The sequence below is a fragment of the Rhincodon typus genome, chromosome 11 (genome assembly GCF_021869965.1).
Source record: "Rhincodon typus isolate 14 chromosome 11, sRhiTyp1.1, whole genome shotgun sequence".
Classification (NCBI taxonomy): Eukaryota; Metazoa; Chordata; class Chondrichthyes; order Orectolobiformes; family Rhincodontidae; genus Rhincodon; species Rhincodon typus.
The window spans coordinates 65,422,194-65,446,788 of NC_063342.1; the positions used below are offsets into that span (position 1 = coordinate 65,422,194).

Sequence of the window (24,595 nt, forward strand, 5' to 3'; positions counted from 1 at the left end):
AAACGTCAACTTTCCTGCTCCTCTCATGCTGCTTGGCCTGCTGTGTTCATCCAGCTCTACACCTTGTTATCTCACAATCTAGGACCCTTCTCCTTTTCTATTCTAAAACAAGTAAACAGAGGCACAGCAAAACTTGTTGCATCAGAAACTTAAATTAATACTATTTCTCTTCAGGCTTTTGCTCCATTTTAATGCCATCCATTCCCTGACTAGTTGGGGATAAGTAGATGAAATATGCTTCAAAGCTATTCCTTTATTGAGTACTTTTTAAAGGATAGTGTAAAGTAACATCTGCTATAATTTTGTCTTGCACTGGCCCATTGGAAGAACTTCTCTTGCTTTGTTCATATCCTCAACTATGCATCCATGTGGAGAATCACTAAGAATGAACCATGTCGCACTCTATGGATATACATCAACAGTTACTGCTAAGTCGTTTCCTTTAAGTGAAATCTGGAAGTAAAAAGTGACTGTGCAGTTGTCTAATTGAAGGAAGGAAACATACATTCTTGCCTAGTCAAGCTGATGTGTAACTCCAAACTTGCAGAAGTATGGTTGATTCTTAACCCTACCTGCTGAAGTGACCTATCAAGCTACTCAGTTCCGGGCAGCTAGGCATAGGTAATAAATACGCAATTGGAAGTATATTGGAAGGGTTCAGATGAAAACAAAAGTATTTTTGAATGTTGTCATTAAATGAGTTGAAGAAAAATTATCAGTAAAGATTGAAAAAATAAAATTGATAGCTGTGCCTGCCAGGACCTTGCTCTTTCTTGCTTTGTTTGTTATTTTATGACAACAGTCAGTTGGGAACCGAGTGGAAATGGGCAGTTTTGATAAACGAGGAGTGATCTGTTTACCTCTTCTGAAGGTTCAAAGGAATTTTATTGGCAAATGTAGTTCTGGCCTTTCTGAAGTTTGGATCAAAGAATCATTTGAAATTTATAGCACAGAATCTGACAATTCAGCTTATCTTGTCTGTATTAGTTCTATCAACTGGGCTGTCCAAGTAGCAGTAATTCCCTACAATTTTCCCTATGACAGTGAAAATATTTCCTTTTTCAAATTCATGTTTAGTTGGCTTGAGAAGGAAACTTTTGAATCTGGTTCCGCAAGGATGAGAAATAGCAGGAATTCGAGGATAGTTTTCTGGAACAGCAGAAAACAGCTTTGGTGGATCTCGTGGGAAGAGAAGCCATCACTGGTGATTCTCTATGTGTGACTAGATAGATAAGAATAAAACCGGGGAGAGCAGATACCCCCAGCTGACCTGAGGTTTTGGAGGAGGATGGTGAGATCAATTGTGTCAAAGGCTGCAGTCGCGCTCCTAAGGGCAAGATTGAATGGTTTACTTTTGTCACAGTCACATCAGATTGCCATTTGTGGCCTTGAAAAGAGTTATTGTTTTGTACTTGGTCAGGAGTAGAAACCTGATAGGAGGAACTCAAACAGCAAGTTCAAGGAAAGATGGACATGGATTTGGGATATGACTGCATTTTTTTTGAAGAGGGATGTTGGAGTTGGGATAATAATGTCATACAATTCCTACAGTGTGGATGCAGGCCATTCGACCCATCGATTCTACACTGACCCTCCAGCATTCCACCCAGACCTACTCTTTTCCTGCTCGCACCCCGCCTCCTACCCCCATCTCCACCTCTGTAACCCTGCATTTCCACCTAGCCTACACATGCAATTTAGCATGGCCAATTCACCTAACTTGTACACCTTTGGACTGTGGGAGGAAACTGGAGCACCTGGAAGAACAGGGAGAATGTGCAAACTCCACACAGACAGTTGCCCAAGTCTGGAGTCGAACCTGAATCCGTGGCACTGTGAGGCAGCGGTACTAACCACTGTGCCTCCATGTAAGAACACAAGGTTGCAAAAGCAGAAGGGTAAGGGTTTTTTTTTGAGCAGGGTGGAAATGTGACACCAACTTTGAAGAAGAGAGGAACATTGCTTGAGGAAAGAGGGAAACATGTTTTTAAACGTTTTGGTTGACATGGGAACTTGGAGAAGCTGGGTGGTTGGCAATTTAATGTGAATGAGGGAGCAAGAGGCCAGCCCCATGGACAAGCTGAGGCAGAAGAGAAATTGGAGAGTGGGGTATGTTCAGGACAAGTGGAGCCTTGGAGGAAGTTTATTTCAGTGGCTGCAGGGATAGCTGGTCAAATAGCATAAATCCTCAAGTGGCCCATGAGTTCCTTGCACCGGAGGTGACAGTGCAGTGGACAGGTTAAAGTTAAAATAGGTAACATGGTTTTAAAATCTGAGTGATGAAGTAAAGTTTAAATCGAACACTTTCTGTTCTACTTACCTTGCTGGAAAAAGTTAGTTGGCTGACAGTTCAGAGTGCAGAGTTGTCTGCAGTGCCACTGATAGTCAGGGTGTGTAACTGCAGCAATCTTACAGCATATCAAACATCACAGAATATTGAAAAATCCTATTAAGATTCACAACCCTATTCAAATCCTATTAGGTGCCACAACCCAAAGGTTTACACAGGACTTTTCAATTGAATGCTGTCCGAGCATACATCTGTAAAATATATTAATGTTTGTGTAATGAAGAAATTACAGTATCCGGTACAATTGGTTAAGTAGCTGCTGGATTAAAACAGTTTTGTTCTCAATGATCATATTATTTTCTTGCAATTGGAAGTAGGTTGACTTGTTAAGATTTACCTTTTATCTTTTTGTTCCAGTTACGAATGTATTGTTTTCAAGCCAGCCCCAGCTAAATTGTGTCTCCAGCCTAAATTGATACGAAGGTTGAGGTGCATTTGATTTTCCCAAAGATACAGTTTTGATATCGGACCTGAACCGCACAGTTTGTACGTAATAAATAGTGAACAGTTCTGTAGGGATTGGAACCAGGTTGACCCTGTTGACTACAAGGTGGTTGATTGGGGTTGTTGACCTGGCACAATCAGGGAAGCCCTGGCTGACCAGTATAAACTGAAGATGGTGCGAACTGACTTCCGAACTGGCTGGGCCAGTACTGTGGATTCTTTTTCGCTTTTTGGGAACCGATTTCCAGGCTGGCTGGGTCACAGCCAGTGTTACTGCTGGATTTTAATTCTCAGTGGGAAACTGCTTTTTTTTTACACTGGCTGTTACTAGCCAGTGTATTGTTATTTTAGGAATCGAAGCAAAGGTGACTTGGTGGCAAGGCTTGCTCCTTGCACCACAGTTTTAAGTGTTTGCACTTTACTTTTGCACGTGTTTTCATCTTTTTTTGTGTCTGGACTGAGCCTCCATGAGTCAGCTGTGCCTTTGCGAGTGGACTGTGTTTCCGTGAGTGGGCTAGGCCTCTGTGGGTGGGCCATATTGAGTTTAGGCCTGGGCTCCGGGACCCTGTTGTGTTTCTGCAAGTGGACCAGGCCTTAAGGACTCCCCCTCTCTCCCTATTTATTTCAGAACCCCCTTCCCCTCCCCCATTTCTGAAGAAGGGTCTAGGCCCGAAACGTCAGCTTTCCCGCTCCTCTGCTGCTTGGCCTGCTGTATTCATCCAACTCTACACCTTGTTATCTCAAGGATGGACTGACTGTCTGTATGTATGCTGCGCTGGGTGTGCTTACTGCTTCCAGGCACGGACTGGGCCCTTTTATGTTTGGACTGTTTTGTATGTACTGTGTTTTCCATATCCCTAGGTCCAGCAGCCCTTATCGAGAGCTAGAAGGTGGGTAGGTTGTTCCGAAAGCCGGATGGTGCGTAGGTCGTCCTGAAAGCTGTTGTCCCAAGAAGGCGTGGGGATGGGCTGCCCTAGAGTTGGTCGGAAGACGATCAGGGGCGGGCTTGGTGCTGGAAGGTGTGTGGGGTCGGGCCAAGAACCTGAAGGTGCGTGGGTGTAGGCTGTCCTAGAGGTGGATGGGAGGTGAGTAAGGGCGGGCTGATTGCTGGCTTGCCAGGGGTGTCAGTGTTGCATGCATTGCTTTATTATTGTTTATATGGATTTATCTTGTGTGTACTTCTGTCTAAAGTTTTTTTTTTCTAATAGAGAGTCATGGTAGGATTCGGGGTTTGGTTTCCGTCCCCATTCCCCTGTAAATTGTTGACTGATTTGTTAACTGATTGCTCAGTGGGATTTTGGAGTTCATTTTACTGTCCTGATTTCCCTGTAAATTATTGTTTGCTTTGTTGACTGTTACCTTGATTTGTTTTGCATTTTTGTACAGTTTAACAAAAAGAGTGTAAACTGGAAAAAAAAAATATGAGCAGGAGGTTTAGAGTCTCCTCAGTTCAGGGGTCTGACTCCGATCTGGCTGGACACAGCCAGTGTACTGTGCACAAGAAAATAAAGGGTAACTTGCTGATGAGATACTGGCCTCTGTGCAGTTATTTCAGTGGCAACAAGAGTGGTATGGAGTGAATTATTAAGGAAAACTCATACATAACCTGGCCTCCATCTTGGAATCCTTGCACCCGCTATTGAAAAAGGGTCAGCCTTGGAAATGGTGGCGTAGCCAAGAGGCAGCCTTTAGGGAAGTGAAAAAGCAGCTATCGTCATCTAACATGTTGGCCCGCTACGATCCGAAGCAAGAGGTAGCACTAACACGCAGTGCCTCCCCATATGGCATCGGGGTCGGGTTTGCTCACTGGTGGCTCAGCGGAGAGTAACACCTAATAGCGTATGCTTCTTGGACTTTGGCTGATGCCCAGATAGGGAAGGAAGGTTTGGTGGTCATCTTTCGATGTGAGGAAGTTCCACCTTTACCTTTTACAAATGGAAATTTGTCATAGTAACAGATCACAAACCCCTGGTAGGCTACTCAGAGGACAAGGCAGTGTCACCCATTGCTTCTGGTAGAATTCAGCATTGGGTCCTTATTCTCAGCGTGTACGAGTACAAATTAGAAAACTGTCCAGGAAGCTGGTGGCTAATGCGATGCCTTGAGCCACCTCCCACTGGCAGATACTTCACCGCTGGTGCCTCCCCTGGAAGAGTCCGTTTTCGTTTTAAACTTCTTGGACACCCTTCCTGTCACCACTGACAATATCAGACTGTGGACACAAAAAGGTCCTGTCCTGGTGAAACTAAAACAGCTGGTGGTAATGAGGGAAACAGAAGGGCCATCTCAACCAGGATAGAAACCTTTCTGGGCCCAGTGAGACCAGATCACCATAGAGGATGGCATGTTACTGTGGGGAGAAAGGGTGATTGTCCCGAGTAAAGGTCACCACCAGATACTGGCTGAACTCCACCAGGGTTATCCAGGGCTTTCCAAGATGAAGATGCCGGTAGGAAGCCTTGTCTGGTGGCCTGGGTTGGATGTTGACATAACGGTGTTGGTGAGGCAGTGCCCCGAGTGTCAATGAGGAGAAAATATTTGCTAGCAGCAGGTCCCCCACATTCGTGGGAATGGCCAGGTAAACCCTGGACTCGGTTGCATGTTGACTATGATGGTCCTTTCATGATCCTGGTTATTGTAGATGCCCATTCAAAGTGGTTGGACATGCATAAAGTTCGTTCAGCAAACTTGGGGATGACGATTGAGAAGCTGCGAGCATTGTTTGCGATACACGGACTCCCGGAAGTATTGGTCACGGACAATGGGACATCATTTACTAGCAGGGAATTCGAATAGTTCCTGAAGTCAAATGGCATTTGGCACATAAGGACAGCTCCATACCATCTATTGTCCAATGGTCGAGTGGAAAGAGCAATCCAAACATTGAAGGCAGGCTTGAAGAAGCAGCCTACAGTGTCACTTGATTCCAAACTGTCCCGGTTCCTGTTCGATTATAGAACCACCCCAAATGCAACTACAGGGATAGCTCCAGCAGAGTTGCTGATGGGAAGAAGACCCCGCACCAAATTAAACATATATTCCCAGCCTGGAACCATGGAAATGGCCTTGCATGGGTTTGAGGTGAGGTTGACATGAGGTCAGGTTATGTTACTTAACAAAGTTTGGATTGGTGGTATGGTCCTAAACAAACATGTGGATTACCTGAAAGCTGTTACCTCGCAAATGGTGCAGGAGCAAAAATGTACCTGGCTTTCAGAGCAGCCTACCCACCAGGCATAGCCAGAATTGCCTGTCGGAAACTGTGGGGTGTCCCCCTCCATCTAGTAGCAAGGAAAAGTCCGAGTCCGAGGTGGATACAGCCTTGATACTGTCACCACTGGAAGAAGAGGAGAAAACTCTGCCGGGATGCTCCAGTGGCAAGAGGTGGGCTATGGTACAGTACACGCTGCCTGTGTCGGAGTCCAAATCAGAGGAACTGAACCTGTGGTGAATACATCACAAGAGAAGCTACAAGAGAAAGACTAGGCCTACATTCCCAGACTTTGGTGGGATGGATGTAGTGATGTCCCATCTGGTTCACTAATATCCTTTTTAGGGAAGGAAATCTGCCATCCTTACCTGATCTGGCCTACATGTGACTCCAGACCCACTGCAATGTGATTGATTCTTAACTGCCCTCTGGGCAATTGGAGATCGGCAGTTGCTGGTCTAGCCAGCGATGCCCACACCCCATGAATGAATTAAAAAATACATTGGGACCAGGTGGACCTTATTGATTACAAGGTCCTCGATTGGGATTGTTAACCTTGGCCAATCAAGAAAGCCATGGCTAACAAATATAAACTGGAGATTTAGTCCCATGAACTGAGGTGATGATGGGATACTGGCCTCTGTGTAGTTATTTCAAGTTCCCTTTTTAGTGTTTAACTGTCAAGTTTTTCTTTGGAAAGGTTTGCTAATGCAAATCCAGGAAATCCTGGCTATTAATTAAAGGGTTTCTTTTTTTTGTAAGTAAAATGATCTGAGAGCAGGTCTGAATCCTTTTGAGAGTGACATTGGACCATTGTAGCTTCCACTGTAGCTGGAAGCAGAAAGTAATTGTGTGTATAAAGTATTCATTCACGTAAAGAGAAATTGACCAGTGATGTTGTGCAGGTTTTGCTTCCCCAGGAACAGGATTTTGCAGGTTGTGACTATTTTGTCTTTTAGGAAAAATATTTCCTTTAATTTTAAAAACCTGAAACAGGATCTTGAAAGGAATATAGGAATGGGAGTAGGCCATTCAGCCGATTTGAACCTCATCTGCCACTTGATACAGTCATTGGGTAAAAGCCAATGGTTTCATCAGCACACTATCCCCATAATGAATATACCATTGGTAATCAAAAATTTATCAAATGCTACTTCAAATATACTCAAAGACAGAGCTTTTACAACCCACTTGGTTAGACACTGCTAAAGATTTGCCACCTTTTGAATTTTTTAAAAAAAACTTCTCATCTCTGTCCTAAATGGCATCGCCTTTGTTTTTAATTTATGCCCCCTGGATGTTAACTCCTGAACCACGATAAATATCTTATCTGCATGTACCCTGTCCAGCCCTTTATTTATTTTGTCGGTTTCAATGAGGTCACTTCTCATTCTACAAAAATTTAAAGAATACAGGCCAGTTTGCCCAATCTCTCCTCACAGGGTAAATCTGCCAACTGAGCAACAAGTCTTTTGCAATCCCTCTGTCAGTAATATGTTTGCTGAGGGGAGGAGACCAGAACTGTGCACACTATTCCAGGTGCAGTCTGACCAAGCTGCTATACGTTTAAAGCAAGACTTCAATACTCCTTTTACTCCAATCCAGTCCCAAAAGAAACTAACAACATATTAGTCTTCTCATATAGCTTACTGCACCTGTGTGCTAGCCTTCAGTGACATTTTGACAAAGGCACCAGAGTTCTTTTCTACACCTACACTTTCCAAATTCTCACCATTTAAGAAATATTCTGCACATCTATTCTTCCTACAAAAGTGACTAATCTTGTACTTTTCCACATTATATTTCATCTGCCATCTTTTTGCCCATGCACTGAGCCTGTCCAAATCCTCTTGAAAATGTTTTACATCTTCCTCACAAAACACTCCTGTTTTTGTAAGACCTGCCACTTTGGAATTATTACTTTTAGTGAGTGCATCCAAATCATTCAAATATATTCTGAACAGCTGGAGCCCAATTACCCATCGTTGTGGTACCCCACTAGTTAGTCTGCCAACCTGAGAGTGATCCATGTTTTCCTACTGCTTTCTGTCTGTTAGCTAATCCCTAAACCCTGCCAGTACATTATCTACTATCCCATATTCTTTAATCTTGTGGGAGATCTTAACAAGGCCTTCTGAAAATGTAGATATCATACATCCATTGACTCCCTTGTCACTTATTTGTAAGTGACATCCTCAAACAAAACCTCCAAGTTTGTCAAACACAACTTTTTCATTTGCAAATCCATGCTGACTGCGCCCAATCAGATGATTCTTTTTTGAAGTGACCTTTGTCATAGGTTCTAGCAATTTCCCTATTACTGGTGTAAGGCTGATGAGTCTGTAGTTCCCTGTAGGGTGACATTTGCATGTGTGATGTTGAGAAATTCTTGATAGACTGTAGATAATCAGGTAAAAGTAGAGGATAATTCCATGACCTCAAATCATTCTTTGCTCTCGAGATGAGACGATTGCTGATCAGCATTATACCAGTTGACTGTTTCGGAGGGAATTTCTGGATCTTGATCTAACAACAACGAAGGAACAGCAGTGATGTATGTGTTAGGTTGTGTTGAGGTGCAACTTCAAGGTGTTACGTGTGCCCTCGTCCTTCAGCTGGTGGGTTTTGGAGATATTTTTGAAGAAGCTTTAGTGAGTTGCAATAGTCCACGTTAGAGATAGTACATCTTAGCACTGCAGTGGTGGTGAAGGGAGTGAATATTTAAGTCAGAATAATATCTTTATCACATTATCCTGGCCAGAGTATAGTGTTCTGCATGGATGTCAAAGCTAGTGAACATGTCCTTGGAACTAATCTATATTTTACATATATTCTCAAAGAAGCCAAAAAATCTGGAGTGAGGAAGGAAGAAAAATGTAAGCACTGCAATAGACCTTAATTTTGTTTGAACTTGAAATGTTTTGTTTTGTATCTCGTATCACGTAAGACTTAAATATTTTCTAGAGTTGTGACTTAAATTTCCTGTATACTTACAGCATCATTCTTTCAATCAACAAATGTTTAATCTTGTTTGTTTTGTTTATAGATGGACAAAAGCGGAAGAAATCATTGCGACGGAAATTAGACTCATTGGGCAAGGAAAAGAACAAGGACAAAGGTGAGTAAGCAATGTATTAAATATCTGAGTTATTTTTAAAAGTCCTGGAAACCAAACAAGTGAAAATTCAAAAGTTTGTAAGCATTTCCACTTAAGATTAAAAAGCAAACCTTACCTAAGGCATGATTATAGAAGTAATCATACCTATATTGTGTAAATTGACTTCAATTATGAGTTCAACAATGACTTCGGTTTAGCTAAAATCTAACTTGGGCTCAGTCTGCTGAAAGATTAGCTGCCTGTAGTGAAGAAATGAAAATTGTTGATGCCCATGATTTCAGTGATCTCAAAAAGTTAAAGGGTTAGAGGACGTTATGGAGATTTGTGGGGTTGGGGGTCATGGTGCGTGTCAACGCCATGGAGGAATTTGCAAGTATCAAAAGTAACCCATGGCTCAGTAGCACCCTGTATAGAGAAAATGTGTATTTGAACTCTGGATGGAGTTAATCTGGAGACTAGTTTCAAGGAGGATGTAAAAATTAATACAAATTCAGATCATATTGGCCCTACTTGAGTTTCACTGAGTGTTTGGGGTACAATTTCCCATTCTATCCATACAGATTTTTCTAACTTAGTAATTGGATTTTTCTCTTTTTATTCCCACTTTAATTTGAAATAGTTCCATGCAAACAAATATTTCGAGGAGAAGGGCAAAAGCACAAGGGGAATTGTCATACTTGTTACCTTTTTGAAATTGTTGAAGCGTACATCAGTAATATCAAACCATTTATGTTGATTGCAGTAAGGTCAGTGATACAGTATAACATCAAGTTTCACTTTTTTTTAAAAAACTGGGAAATCTTAATAATACAAGCACTTTCAAGTAAGACTTGTAAATGAGTCCTAATTTAAATAATTACTTAATAATTGAGTCTCAATATGTGGGAATCTATAAACAGTATAGTAGATCTGTCACGAAATGAAGCCAGCAAATTTGAAGGGCAAGTGTTTCGTATGTGTCACATGCAGGGAAATGTGTATCGTCTAATTTTACAAACTTTCAAGCATATTCTCAATGTTCTACTCAGTAAAAATGAAGAAAGCCATATATAACCATGAGGCATCATGACTAATGAATATCACTGCGCAAGAAACTCAACACTCCTACCCATTGTGGTTATCTTATATATAGGGACTTTCTAGGTTGCAAAAGGAACTATATGGTGGCTAGAAAAGATAAATGGGGCAGTAAGATTTGAGGATGAAACAAATAGTCAAAGAGAAAATTTGAAAGATACCTTGGCATCTTCTTTGTTTTTCTTTTAACGTGGAGAGTTTAGCAACAACGCTCTCGAAAACAGGTATTTAGTGGCAGAAAGACCGGTCGCAAGTTGTGAAGATGAAAGGCTAATTGTATCAGTGGAGTGAAAAGTACATGTATTGCTCAAAGAGGCCACTTATGATAGGGTGGGATGTATGCATGGAGGGATATTCACTAAGTGCAAATAACCTGAAGTCACAAACTTGGCATTTGGAAGTCAATTAAATGAGAATTGAGGTGACTGGAGAAAGGGTGAGTTAGTGCAGTCTGCAGAACTCTGAATGAAGAGATCACTCTTGATGACCAAAGTGTTTGCATGCCTCAGGGATAAAACAAATGTGACTTGTGGGTGCAATCCTTTACCAATGTTAAAAGAGACAAATTATTGAAGGAGTGATCCTCTGCTTCACCTGTTAAGCTTTGACATGCTTGTGGCTTGGACTCTTTGATATGACAGGGAGTAAAACAGTCTGCCATCCCATTAGTGTGTCAGGCTTCACCAGGTGCTTTTCTGATGATCACTGCCAACATGGAAAGTTCTGTGACACATCAGCAAATACGTGAGGATATCAGAACCTACTTGTTGAGTATTTTGCAGGTCTGTGCTAAGGAGACCTGATTTTTTTGATGCAAGTGATTCTACTTCACAATTTTCCTAACGTATTTCCTCTCCACACACATGAGCCTCAAGGCATTTATTCACCTGAAATATATTTCTTAAAAAAAAATTGCTGGCAAGTGACAACTCATTGAATTAATGGTTAAAGGGAAAATGTTCTGATTATGAAATATTAAATGCATGATATTTGGTCCCCATGCAATAAAAGATAATGCACTCTCATTGCTAAATCATTAGAAAGATTCTCTTCATAGGTTTGCAAAGACATAATTTTTTTTTGGAAAAGTTACTTACCTGCTGACATCACATTAACAATTTTCTTGCGTGCTTTGTGGACATCCATGGAATCAAATACAATAGCAGTTTTGTGCCTTGTTATGGTGTACTCACTGATTCCAAAGGAACTGGCTCAGATCATAATTTATCCTCGACTCAGGTATTTTAAAATAAATTTTGGAATTTTGCTGCACTGGCAAAGCCAGTATTTGTAGCCCATCCATCATTGCTCTTGAAGATGATGATAGCCCATCTTCTTGACCTGTTGCAGTTCATGTAGTGAGTTTGGAATTCCAACAGTGCTGTTCGGCTGTGAGTTCCAGAAGTTTGATCTGATGGTGGCGATGAAGGAATCACGTTTAATTCCTCATTGTCTCACTGTTTCAACACCACCTACAGTGTGTGTGGAAAAGTGTTATCACTATGTAATCTTTTGACTACTGAGTTAAAAACTAGATAAATACAAAACTATGGAGTCATGGCAGTTATTGAAGTACAGCATTAGAGTTTTTAGATAGACTCTCTCAACGTTCGAGATGTTACTTACAAATCTGTTGCATTATTGATTTTTTTTTTTAAACAGTTCTCCTTTATAGGAAAGGCCAATATACGTGCTGCCTGTCAGCACGTTGAATATTATGAATGGTTAAAAATTCCAATAAACTTGGTCAGATAATGTAATACAATGATGAACGGCTATGGTATCTAACTTCCCAATTATTAGTGGAGCAATTGGCATTAGGAATGATGTTCTGCTTCCTGACTCAACCCCAGATCCCAGTATGGTTGGTGGAAATGGAGCAGCAGCATTAGAAACAAAACCTCTTTGGGGGTGGCGGGGAGAGCTGCAGCTCACAGCTTCTTTCCATCCCATGTATAGCCATGAATTTTCTCCAGTTATTCGCCCTTGTGATTGAATTTTCTTATCTTCTGAGACTTTTCCAGGGTCATTTGCCTGCATATTTCGAGTGTTGGATGTACCAATATCAGATAGGCTGCTGAAGTCCAAAGATGTGGCTCATTACCACCCCTGGAAGAAAAATAGGAATAAGCAACAAATGCTGGCCTTGCTAGGGATGTTCACATTCCATGGTAGCAAACCTACGTAACTTAATTAACATGTATTTACAATCAGTAATCACAGATGTAACCTTGAGTACTTTATTTTCTTTTATACTGTTGCAAATTGAGGTAAAATTGTGATGAAAGTGCTAGATTGAAGACTGCTTAGAATTGTAAAAGTTTCTATTATTAGTGTCAGCCATCTTTCATTTACTGCTTACACCGTATTCTGTTTTGACTGCTATGAGGCAACGAGAGTGCAAGTGAATGATGGCATCACGTATTAGCTGATGGTGTTGTGTTGTATGTTGCTAGCAACAGTCAAAGTTTGGCCTAACAACCAGCTATACCCATCGCTGGGGAATGAGGATACCATTTTAAAATATGGAAAAATGAGCACGTTGTGTAGTCTGCTGCACAAATTTAATTTACAGTATGGATGATCATGCTGGAAAAGTTCCATGTGTTCGCTCTGTTAGCAGAAGTATGTTTATGCTATGGAATGGGGTTTTTATTAGCAGGGAATAGTTGACATTTGAAACTAAGCCCACAGTTACTTTGCAATATCTATTTATCTGTTCAGTAGTAACAATAGAAACTGAATTTCTGATGAGAGCAATTCCTTACATTTGCATTTTTCTCTTTCAAATTGAGATTTTTTGTTCCTTTTTTTTGTTCATCAAAGTAAATAACATTAGTATGAGGAAATCCACAGGAATCACATGTCTCTCATTAGGAGTGCAGCCAGAATTATTATTCATCTTGTTTTGACCTAAATATAATTACCAATGTAACCCAGCAATGAGAATTGTGCAACTAGTTTTATCAAATAGTCACTGGAAACAATTGAACATGTACCTTTTGGTTTTTTGCTACATAAAACATGCATCCTTTGACAGTCTTCAGTTTTTTCTGTTTTGAGTAGCCTGTGTAGTTTTTTCCCCCTTAAAAAGCCTCTTAGTGAATTTATGCAGGAACACTGAGAGATATAACTGTTAACTTTTCCAACCATTTCCAGTTTATAGAGATTGTGGCTTAAGTGTTCTGTTATGTGATAGAACCATTCTATTCAATGAAACCTGCATATAACAAATTTTAAAGTAAAAAATATCTGAGTAGAAGAAATCCGCTGTGGTTGACAGGGCCCTCAGCTGTGTCTGACCCATTTAACCAATTTTCCCCCCACTGACCCTGAATAATAATGGGGTTCTCCTCTTTCACTTAGTTTCTATACTGTTAACTGAAAGCATCAATTTTCAGCCCAACCAGTTCCGAACAAGTCTTATTGAACTCAAAGCATTAACTTGCTTTCTCCAGTCATGTGCTACCAGACCTGCTGAGTTTCTCCAGCAGCTTCTGTGTATTTTTTTGCTGATTGACAACCTCTGCAGTATTTCATTTTATTCGAAAATAAATTTTGAGTTTGGCCAAAATGTAGGGGACAAAATAGAAACCTGATTCATTCAATTTAACTTGTAAGTTCACATCTTTCAGTAGATATACTGTCAGTTTTGTTTCGGTTACAAAGCTCACACCTAATGTTGTTTTCAAATTTTCTGATAGGAACTCCTTGTTACCCAAATTCACTAACAAACCATCACCTCCAAAGTTAGGTATGATACGAACCAGATGCAAAGCACCATTGCCTCTGCTGTACTCTAACCCTGTCAGCCTCTCCACCGAAGTTATGTAACATTCCTGTATTGAAAATGCTGATTCTATAAGTTCTTTAGGTATCTGAAGAGGACGTATGTGCAGAGGACAGGGGAGTGGTAATGCATCAATGGCTACCTTAAGAGAGCCAGCACAGAAATGATAGGCTGAATGGTCTTCTATGCTGTAATTATTTTATGTTACTACTCTGTTTGTCACTGGTTTAAAGTACTTGAAATCCCTACTGAACAGCACTGTTGAAATAGCTTCATCACATAAACTGTAGCTGTTCAAGAAGATGGTTCACTACTACCTGATTTGAAGGAAGGTTGGCCATAGGCATTGTAAGTTGGCCTTGCCAGGGACATCCACATCCCATGGAGAAATGAAGAATAACAAGAAAAAACTTCAGGAGTGCTGCCCAAACTGACAAACTTCTAACTTAGTAATGTTCCACCAATGAGCCAAGGCTGAAACCTATGTGGATTGCATAATCTAGTCGCAGCTTTTTTCCATATGGGCTATCATGTTCTGATTTGTCTTTTCCTGTAGCACCTTCCCATAACACTAAGAGAGAACTTATTTTTGTAATTGTGTTTTCAATATTAAATTCGTTCACTGTTTTGGAAGTCGATATGACTTGCTGATCTCACGCCAGTGGTACCTGCCTCATTAAACTTGAGAACAGCTTCATAACACAACCTCCACAATCTCCTTTTATGCTGAGCCTCAATAACTTTCATTCTTACTGCTAACTGTATTTGAATCATGATGAGTTGCAATGCCATATTTATTTTTCGGATCTTAATGTTTTATGGCAGGGTTTATGGAGCCCTCCACCTACCCAATCCTGCTCCAGCCTCCACTGCTGTATTCCTTGTGGCAGTGCTGTGGTCTCGAATGTATCATGTGCCCACTTTGTCTGCTGCATGTCCACAGACCTGGAGTCCTGTTCTGACCAACAGTGACCGAGCCCCCATGCTACTAATGTTTTCAACAACAAAAGAAAATCCATGAGAAAATCAACAGGATTGGCTTGCTGCCTTTTTTTACATTGCTGCGGTTAAAGTTCTTGGCAGAGTTATTACAAGGGCTGCATTCTGCAATTCATTTTCTTTTTCTGTGCAAGTGTCTTGTAATTACCTCTCCACTCACAACATCTGCATGCTTTTAGCATTTTTTTTAAGATCTAATATTTTTAATTTTGGTGGGACATAAAATGGAACAGTTTGGGTATTTTTCACCCAATTACATTTTTTCTGTGTTTCCATGCAAACTCTTCTTCCTTTTCTTTTTCTGTCTGACTCTTACCAACAGAATAGTGTTTCTTCCAGGTTCTTACCATGTATGATTCTCTTACTGTACCCCCAAAAACTTTTCCCTACCGCAGCTGATTCTCTCTTCCAGTCTCGTACTATGGTATATAACCATTTTCCCCACATCCCCCTCCCCAACCCATTCCTGATCTCCAACCTTAACCCTCATTCTATACTGATTTAGCTCTCTATCTCTGGTGTCTCTTCAACTTCAGTGCTACAGATTTCCGTCTGGCTACACACAAAGGTCCTGAATCCTTGTGTGTAATGTAACTGGTTGGCAAAACAAAAGTAACATTTGACTACCAAATTGAAATGCAATGTTATGAATTGTAGGAAATTTCCATTGGAGATAACATGGGGTTAGATACAGCTCCTGAAAAGGTGCAAGGTAGCTGGTCTGGGAAAGAAATGGTTTCCGTGTCCCATTGTATTGATCTTTATCAGTTGCCATCATGCTTTCATGTAAATAGAATAGCAATTTATTGTCAATTGTATTTATGAAAATAGTGAGATGTGTACAAGTCACCACAATTCCCAACAAATTTAAAAATGCTAGATCTTAAAAAAAAAGATAAACGCATACAGATGTTTTAAGTGGAGAAGCAATCACAAGACACCGGCACAGGGAAATACAACCCCATTTTAATCACAAAAATTATAAAAAGAAATAATTGAGCCAAAGTTAGGACAAAGTTCACTTTTTTTTTTGTTCCCTCCTCCTGGGTTTCTAGAGTGGCTATGGGATGCCCAAATGTGCATGTTGGGGTATGGAAGGTATTCAAGAAGTGGTAAATGTTCCGACAATTCTGTCTCCTTGCTAACGCAGATAGTTTCAGAGGTGTGAAATGTTTCTCTTGGGTAAGTGTTGATTGGCTTCCAGTTTAGACATTAATCCTGTTCAGAAGCACACTGTGGATGCACTGCACCATTCCACTGCCCCCCCCCCCCCCCCCCCACCCCCACCCCCCAATATTTCAAGAAATGATCTAAGGTCAGATGATACAGAATCCACATGAGTGACAAAATAACATGGGGAGGAAGAACTAGTGCACGTAGTCCATAGTATCCTTAATTGTGGCTGTTCTGTAGGACAAAGAATGAGGATATTATTTGAGGGTATCTGTAAACTTCACGTACAGTGGGCAAATCAAATTTGGCAAAGGTAGTCGCAAGTAAAAATTCAGACTGCCTTGGAAACAGTTTCCAAAAACAGTGTGTTGTGGATCCAACCAGGGATCAGGCTATTTTGGAGCTGGTAATGTATAATGAGGAAGATTTAGTAAATGATCTCAGCGTAAGAGTCCTCTAAGGAACAGTGACCATACATGGTAGAATTTAGCATTCAGCTTGAGAGTGAAAAACTGCTAAACTTAAATAAGAGTGATTACATAGAGATGAGGGCTGAGTTGGCTGGAGTGGATCGGTAAAGCAGTTTAGCAGGAAAAAGTAGTTGAGGCTAGTGCCCTCGGATCATAGTCTCTCCTACTAGCAGAAACATCTTTCCCATGTCCACTCTACCCAGGCCCCTCAGAATTCTGCAAGTTTCAACAAGATATCCCTCTAATCCTTCTAAATTCTATCAAGTACAGACCCAGAGTGTCAACCACTCCTCATATGACAAGGCCTCCAGTCCCCAGGATTATTCTCATAAACCCTCTCTGGACCCCTCCAACGTCAGCACATCCTTCCTTAGACATGGAACCCAAAACTGCTCACAATATTCCAGTGTGGTCTGTCTAGAGCCTTTTACAGCCTAAGCAGTATATCTCTGCTTTTGTATTCTAGCCTTGTCAAAATTAAACCTAGCATTAAATTTACCTTCCTAACTGCCAACTAAACTGGCATGTTATCCTTAAGAGAATCCTGAACTTGGGCTCTAAGTCCCTTTGTTCTTCAGATTTCTGAAGCCTTTGCCTGTTTAGAAAATAGTCTCATCTCTATTCTTCTTATCAAAGCACATTATCTCACAATGTGAGAATGTGTATTCCATCTACCACTTATTTGCCCACTCTCCTAGCCTTTTGAAATCCTTCTGCAGCCTTCCTTAACATTACCTGTCCTTCCACATATCTTTGTAACATCTGCAAACTTACCAACAATGGCCTCCGTTCCTTTGTTCAGATCGTTAAATAATGTGAATAATTGTGGTGCCGACACAGGCCCCTGCGGAACTCCCCTAGTCCACTGGCTGCCGTACTGGAAATGACCCCTATTATCCCTAATCTCTCTCTTGCTCGTCAGCCAATCCTGTATCCACACCAGTATCTTGCCCCAGCGCCATGGCCTCTGACCTTATTTAGTAGTCTTCTGTGTGACACCTTGTCAAAGGTCTTCTTTAAATCTGGATAGTTCACCTCTACTGGCTGTCCTTTGTCTAACTTGCTCATTACCTCCTCAAAGAATTCTAACAGTTTTGTCATTTTGTATGATGATATGCTGACTCAGCTCTATTCTACTTTGTACTTCCAAGTACATCGCAATCTCATCCTTCATAATGGACTCGTAAAATTTTGCCAATAGCTGAGGTCAAGCCAACTGGTCTATATTTTCCCATCTTCTGTCTGTCTGCCTCCCTCCTTTAAATGAGGGTGTTACGTTTGCCATTTTCCAGTTCTCTGGGATCCTCCCTGACTCCAATGATTCCTGAAAGATCATCACCAATGCCTTCACGATCTCCTAGGAAAATAGATAACGACATACAGCAAAGATGTGGTGAGGAATAAGGGTTCTAGGAAGGGGTAAACCAGCCATGATTAGCCTAGTTAAGAATAGTACAAGTTGAAAGAAAAAGCACGCTATGTGTCAAAGGCTAGTAGTAAACTGAGGTTTGGGAAAGTTTTAAAAGCCAACAAAAGATGACTAAAGCAAAAAAGGAAAACTTGGGAGTAATACAAAATAGACAGTAACCGATTTGTTGAATACATAAAGAAAACAAGAAAGAGGCCACACTGGAAATAGATCCAGGTTGCCAGCGAAATAGTAATGGAGAACCAGGAAATGGCAGAGAAGTTGAATAAATAATTTGGTAACAGTGTGGGGCTGGAGGAGCACAGTGGGCCAGGCAGCATCAGAGGAGCAGGAAAGCTGACGTTTCGGTTCGGGACCCTCCTTCAGAAGTGGGCATTGTGTTATCTCTGACTCCAGCATTGGCAGTTCTTACTATCTGATGCAAATTATTTATGCAGAGTCTTCAAAGAACAATCCAAAAAGACTAAATAATCAAGGAGCTAAAGGAGGTGTGGAGGGAAGAAAGTAAACACAGTAATTATCACTTAAGAAAAATTACAAGGGACATTAAAGTCTGATAAGTCCTCTGGATTTTAAAGGAAGTAACTACAGATATAGTTGATGCATTGGTAATAATCTTCCAAGAATCCTTAGATTCCAGAAATGTTCTGGAATATTGGAAAACTGTCAATATATAACGCCATTATTTGAAAATGACAGGAGACAAACAGCAGTAATTATAGGCCAGTTAACTTAACATCGGTAATTGGGAAAGTGTTAGAGTCTATAATAAAGGATACGATAGCAGACCATTGTATTGGAAGCTTTCAAGCGAAGGTTCATTAGTTTGATTCTGAGTACGGAAGCTTTTCCTTTTGAGGAGAGGTTGAGTAGATTGAGCTTGTACTTGATTGGAGTGTAGTGGAATGAACAGTGACATTATTGAAACATTCATGATCCTAGAAGACTTGAAGGGGAGGTTGTCTCCCCTTTTGGGACAGTCTCTAAGCAAAGAGCATTATCTCAGGATAAGGGATCAAATCTTAAGACAGAAATGAGGATTTTTTTAAATTTTCTGGTGGTAATGAAGCTGTAGAATTATTTACTGCAGGGCTTTTGAGACTTGGTCGTTAAGTGATTCACTTGAATATTAACGTTATGAGATCAGCCGCAATCTCATTGAATGGTCGAGCAGATTCAGTGGGCTGAATGGCCTACCTTTGCTCCTACGCCTTCTAGTCTATGAAGGGCTTGGACTACAGATACTGCCTCCATGTCACAAACCATTCTTAATTGGTTCCTATGTCATCATATCTCCTTGGTTGCTTGGCAAATATCCTGAAATTCCCTTGCTAACAGCATGGACAGCATTCACCATATGAATTTGGACACCTCAAGGAGAAGACTCACCACTAGATTCTCGAGAGCAACAAGGCATCATTTGCCTAAGGGTTGCCAGCAAAACCCAAATGCAAAATAAATAAAATTTCTGTCACCACGAGCAGCATCTTTGTTTTATCAAATGGTAAAGTTTATAAAGAATTGTGTTCACTAACTGAATTTGGAAATTCTTTTCTCATCTGTTTATTTACGCATATGACTGCAATGACTTAAATTAAATCAGAGGAAAAAGTTAGCCTGTCACTTGCATGTAGCAGTGTCATGAATTGCCATAAATTTTATAGTTCCTCTCACATTTAGCCTTGATCAAGCCTTAGTACTCCTCTTTCTTCAAGACAGTGACGCTTTCATCATTTTTCTGGAAGAGTACGACTTAGAAAAGGGCTATTGCCATTGCGGTTGGTGTACAAGTGGAAATGTGAATATATGCCCACTGGCATAAGTCCTCTACATAAGTGCTGTCTTCTGCAAATCATTGAGTTCAAATTGACTGAAGCTTAGCAAAATCCAGATGAGTGGATGTTTCTGTGCACTGGAGTCACTGATGTGAAAATGCAGCCCATCCCTGGCATGGGACCTTAGCTTCAAAAATCATTGGTTGTTCCACTGATAACTGAGCAGTGATCATTCTGGTGGCCTATTAATAGACTGGTGTGAAACACTGCACATTAACATTGGCGAGCCAAGCCCAGCTCCTGGGAATAGTGATCATTATCATCAAACTATAATTAATCCTTTGATGAAAACCAAATATGCTCAGTGGGTGCAACTGCATTTTTAACAAGCCTGTTATATAAGCATTCTGTGGTTTTGGAGCTGAATGCGCAGGCTATTAGTAAACATTTCTGCACATTTCCACAGAAATAGAATTGTTGAACATGTTGACTTTAAATGAGTGTTTGTTTGTTTTTCAACATGCATTTTTCATGAGAAATTAAAATTTGAGGTACTTTTCCGTGGGCATGATTATATTTTAGTAATGACTCACAGCCATTGAAACATGTTGTTTGCATAGAGGAACCTGCTAGCAAACATTTGGGTTGGAATCTTCCCAGCCTCTAAACGATGTGTGAGAACATTGAAAGAATTGTGTGAGATGGGCATCGAGGATCTTCCCTCTGTTGAGAACAAGAAGTCCCATTTTCCAACCAAGTGTTGAAACCCAAGACCAGCTTCTCACTAGCAAGTGGGAAGAGGCCCATTTGCTTGCATTAACATGGAATAACATCTCATTATTAAGTTCTCCTCATTGATATGCAGTTTCTGATTCTCCCATCCCCCCAGATAGAAACTACATGTTGACAATTCCCATATTAAAGTCAGTATTGAAACGCAGTGACTCTGGCTCGCCACTGGCTCCTCCGGATCTCAATCAATCCCCAGTGTCTCGGGCCACGCTTCGTTGGCAACAACCACGCGCAGCTGCGTCCAGCAGGATCTCCAGATCCCCATAAGCAAAGGATTGGGGGGGTAACGGGCTACCCTCTGCCGAACATTGCCAGTGCTTGACCAGATTCATGACTGGACTTTAAAGGTGTTGGCTGCACCAGGAATCCAGGAGGTTTCAGGAATGGCCAGACCATCTGTGCCTGGCAGAATGAGAAGTCGGGTGTCGTAGGGTTGTGGCGAATAGTTATTAAGGCAAGTTCGGAAAGAGTGTGAGAAAAATTTCTCTGGCTCGTGGAGCGAAACCCTCCATGAAACCTCTTAAAAATGATACTTTGCTGATTTCTGGTAAGATTCAGCTCTTGGATCTTGTGCTTAAAAATGTTGTTAAAACAAGAATAAACATTGAAATTGGACAGATTGAATAAACTGTGATCTTTCTAAAGAAAATAAGCATCACTTTGAACAATTTAAGACTGGAATCTGTTTATCAACTTCTTTTCTCAAATATTTTGTCATCTAATCTGTTCAGTGGGGTGTATACCATGAATGCTCTGAATCATCTTTGCTATATATAGGAGAATGTGTAAAAATATTAAAAACTTAATTTACGTCATTATTCACAGCTATTTGCTTTTGCACCTGCCAGCATGATGAGCGATGACAAAGTATTTGTGATTCTCTGTGGTCAAGACATGACCAGAAATGGTTTTCTTGCTTCTTCTTGAAAAGGGTCATGTGCTTGTTGCCATTGCCAACTTGTTTAAACTTACCAAATACCTCACTCTAGGTCTAATAATGTAGTATTTCATCTGCTTGATGGTGTCATTTAGCAGGAAATGGGAAATTTTGTCAGTTTCACAAGGATTTCATAACTCAGAAATCCTGCAGTAATTTCCACTGTGTATGTAAACCCCAAGTTTTATCCTTTTTGAAGTTGTTCATTCCAAGCAAGTCTTCCAGGTTTCTTGCTAGGTTACAGACTTAGTGAGCTGTTTGCATGGAAATTGAGAAACTGTAGGAAAAATAACTTGACTGGATTGAATTTTAAAAATTTGAGTCACACTAAAATACTACAAATTGTTGTTCTTGCATCTCTAAGTGGTATCCCATTTTTAGAGGGTGTGGTGTATAAAGACCATTTTGCTGCACCTGTCACTTCAGTAATTTGTTGATTTGCTAATTAAGGCCTAAGCTCTATTTTGCATTTTTCAAGAAACTATTTTTGGACACTTCGATTCAAGATCTAAATTTGAATCATGTTCAGAGTGCAATTGCGTTCCGGTTAGTGGTGGGGCAAGTCATATGTTTTTTGTTATTCATTTGAGAATTGCAGGTGGTGTTGGTTGGACCAGAATTTATTACCCGTTGCCTTTCAGAAGATGCTTATTAGTCCCCTTGGCGAATGCAACTTGAGCAGCTTGTTAAGCCATTTCAGTGGTTACATAAGAGTCAGCAACATCGTTGTGAGTCTGGAGTTACATATAGGGCGGATCAGATAAGGACATTGGGTTTCTTCCCTAAAGGGAATCGTTGCTAAGACCATTTTTTTTTCCTAGTTGCTATGGTGGGACTAGAACTTGTATCGCCTAATCATTAACCCAGTGTCATAACCACTATGCTACTATATTCCCTTTGCATGCCTTAGCATTTCACTCAGATGTTGACTAAAAGTAGTCTCCCTCGTCCTACCGGACCATGGGAGTGCTGTCTCGCGTTATTAAGAGAAAACTGGTGTTGGTTTAGCCTCCGATGAAGGGAGAGGTTGAGAAGGAGAGTCCTTCATTGTAACCTCAGCCAGTGCAGGAATTGAACCCACACTGGCATCATTCTGCATCACAGACAAGGCATCCAGCTAACTGAGCTAATTGACCCCCAGTGTAGTATTGAAGTGGCCAGTAATTCCAAAAAGAGCTACAGTTTATAATCCATCTGTACCTTAAAACACCTAAGTGGAGATCTTCAGTTATAGTAATCTGATGATATTTATGATTGTTGTCTTATTACTTAAATAATTTAAAATTATCATCCTTGTGGAGGAAATTATCACACAATTAATGTTAAATTACGCAAGACCATTTTCTCCCCACCATGAATTACTTCATTAGCACAATATCAAACTACCATGAGTTCAAAAGATTATTTCTCTTGCATGTATTTCAGTTTAGTGCTCTTTGCAACATTCACATATCAATCTTTCCATAAAACACTACTTCACATCAAAGGGGTTTACCAAATTGAGGTTTTAGACTTGTGTGCCAAATTTCATAATCGTAAAAGCATGTTCTGACAAAATAATGTTACCGCTTACAGTATTGTGCAAGTACTGACCACTGAGGTAACCTATGCTGGATTATGTCCAGAAAAATGTGTTTTTTTTAAAAAAAAAAGTTGCTGTTATCAAGGAAAAATTCATTTAGGAAGCAATGGGCCCCAGCTTCTTTGAACTAACATGGGTATCAGTCACAGCAGTGACTTCACTGACACTGTTCGATGTTTCTGGATGGTTGAGTATCTCTGGAGATCTTCTTCTAATGTCAAATTTCAAGGATAGCAAGGAACAGGCAAAAAATGCTGTGATGCCAAAATCCCATGAGTGAATTAAGAAAAAGTCTTAATTGATGTTTCTAAACTCTGTTGATGACAAAACTCTGCACAACTACAATTGAGTTGTGGACCAGTTTAGCCTCTGTGTCCTGTGTATTCCCTGGTTGGCTGCTCCTTTGATCCTTGCATAACAGGGAGGGAGTGATGGTGGTAAAATTAGAGAGCTGAATTTTGTGCTGAGGGTAGGGTGCCTGTCCCCAGCATAAAAGTATTGACACCATCACCTCTGGTTGACCAGCTCATTCTGTCATTTAACAACCATCGGGCCTTCTACCTCTGAGAGCTGCTAGCTGGTCAGAGGAACAGTAGTGGCTCCATTGGAATATAGGCAGCCCTGAAGAAGAGATGCTGGTGGAGCTCAAACTTGAAAGTAAGTCTTGGATCTCAACTGAGCCGAGGTGGGATCCAGGATTGTCAGGGCTGGTGGGAGGGCTCCTGGATTAGAGGAGCTATTAATGGGCACAGTGCCTGAGAAGGAGGCACCTGTTCCACTCCCACTTTGCCCAGCCACTAGTCCTCCTGATGGGTTGAACACTGCACCAGCCTCCAACACCAATGGTAAAATCCCAACAGCAGACCATTGTTGGCTATGTAAGGTGCTCAATGAAGCCACAGATGAGTGAGCTACCCAACATCTTCCCTGTGGCTTCCAAAATTGGGACAGGTAGGAGGTGGGTATGGTGTTAATTCCATGGCGCCCCTGCCATCCCATCTCAATGTAGCATTCTGGTCAGTATCACTCACCCTTGCCTGAAATCTGTGTTCGTTCTGGTAATCCTCTGCTTTCTTTGCACTGAGAATATCAGTGCTAATCTGGGATCCTGTGCTCCTTTTGTTTTGTACTCACTATCCACGCCCCTCACCCCTAAGCGTGACTCTACACTAGTTTCTCAATGACTTCCAATGTGAAGAAAGCCTTTGAACAAAAAGAAGGATAGAAGTAATCCTTGGGTAGTGAAATAGCCCAATCTATAAGTGCCATATACTGGATTGCACCAGTGTTGGCTTTCTCCATTTTTTATTAGGTTAGAGGAAATATAACACATATTAAAGTGTGGAATTTTAATTTAAAAAATGGCCATATAAAAGGCATTATTTGACATAGCCACCTTTCACAACCTCTGGATGTTCCAATTTGCCTGAGAACTAATGAACTATATG

The 24,595-nt window shown here is 40.8% G+C and overlaps 1 protein-coding gene across 1 annotated transcript in view; it reads left to right on the forward strand.

Annotated features, from left to right (window-relative positions):
- The window catches only part of LOC109935041 (rho GTPase-activating protein 6-like), a 515,598-nt gene that overhangs the window by 374,301 nt on the left and 116,702 nt on the right, over positions 1-24,595 (forward strand). The window contains exons 3-4 of the mRNA XM_048602528.1: positions 9,052-9,123; positions 20,726-20,867. Coding sequence (XP_048458485.1) covers positions 9,052-9,123; positions 20,726-20,867 — 214 coding nt within the window. The remainder of the gene's footprint in view (positions 1-9,051; positions 9,124-20,725; positions 20,868-24,595) is intronic.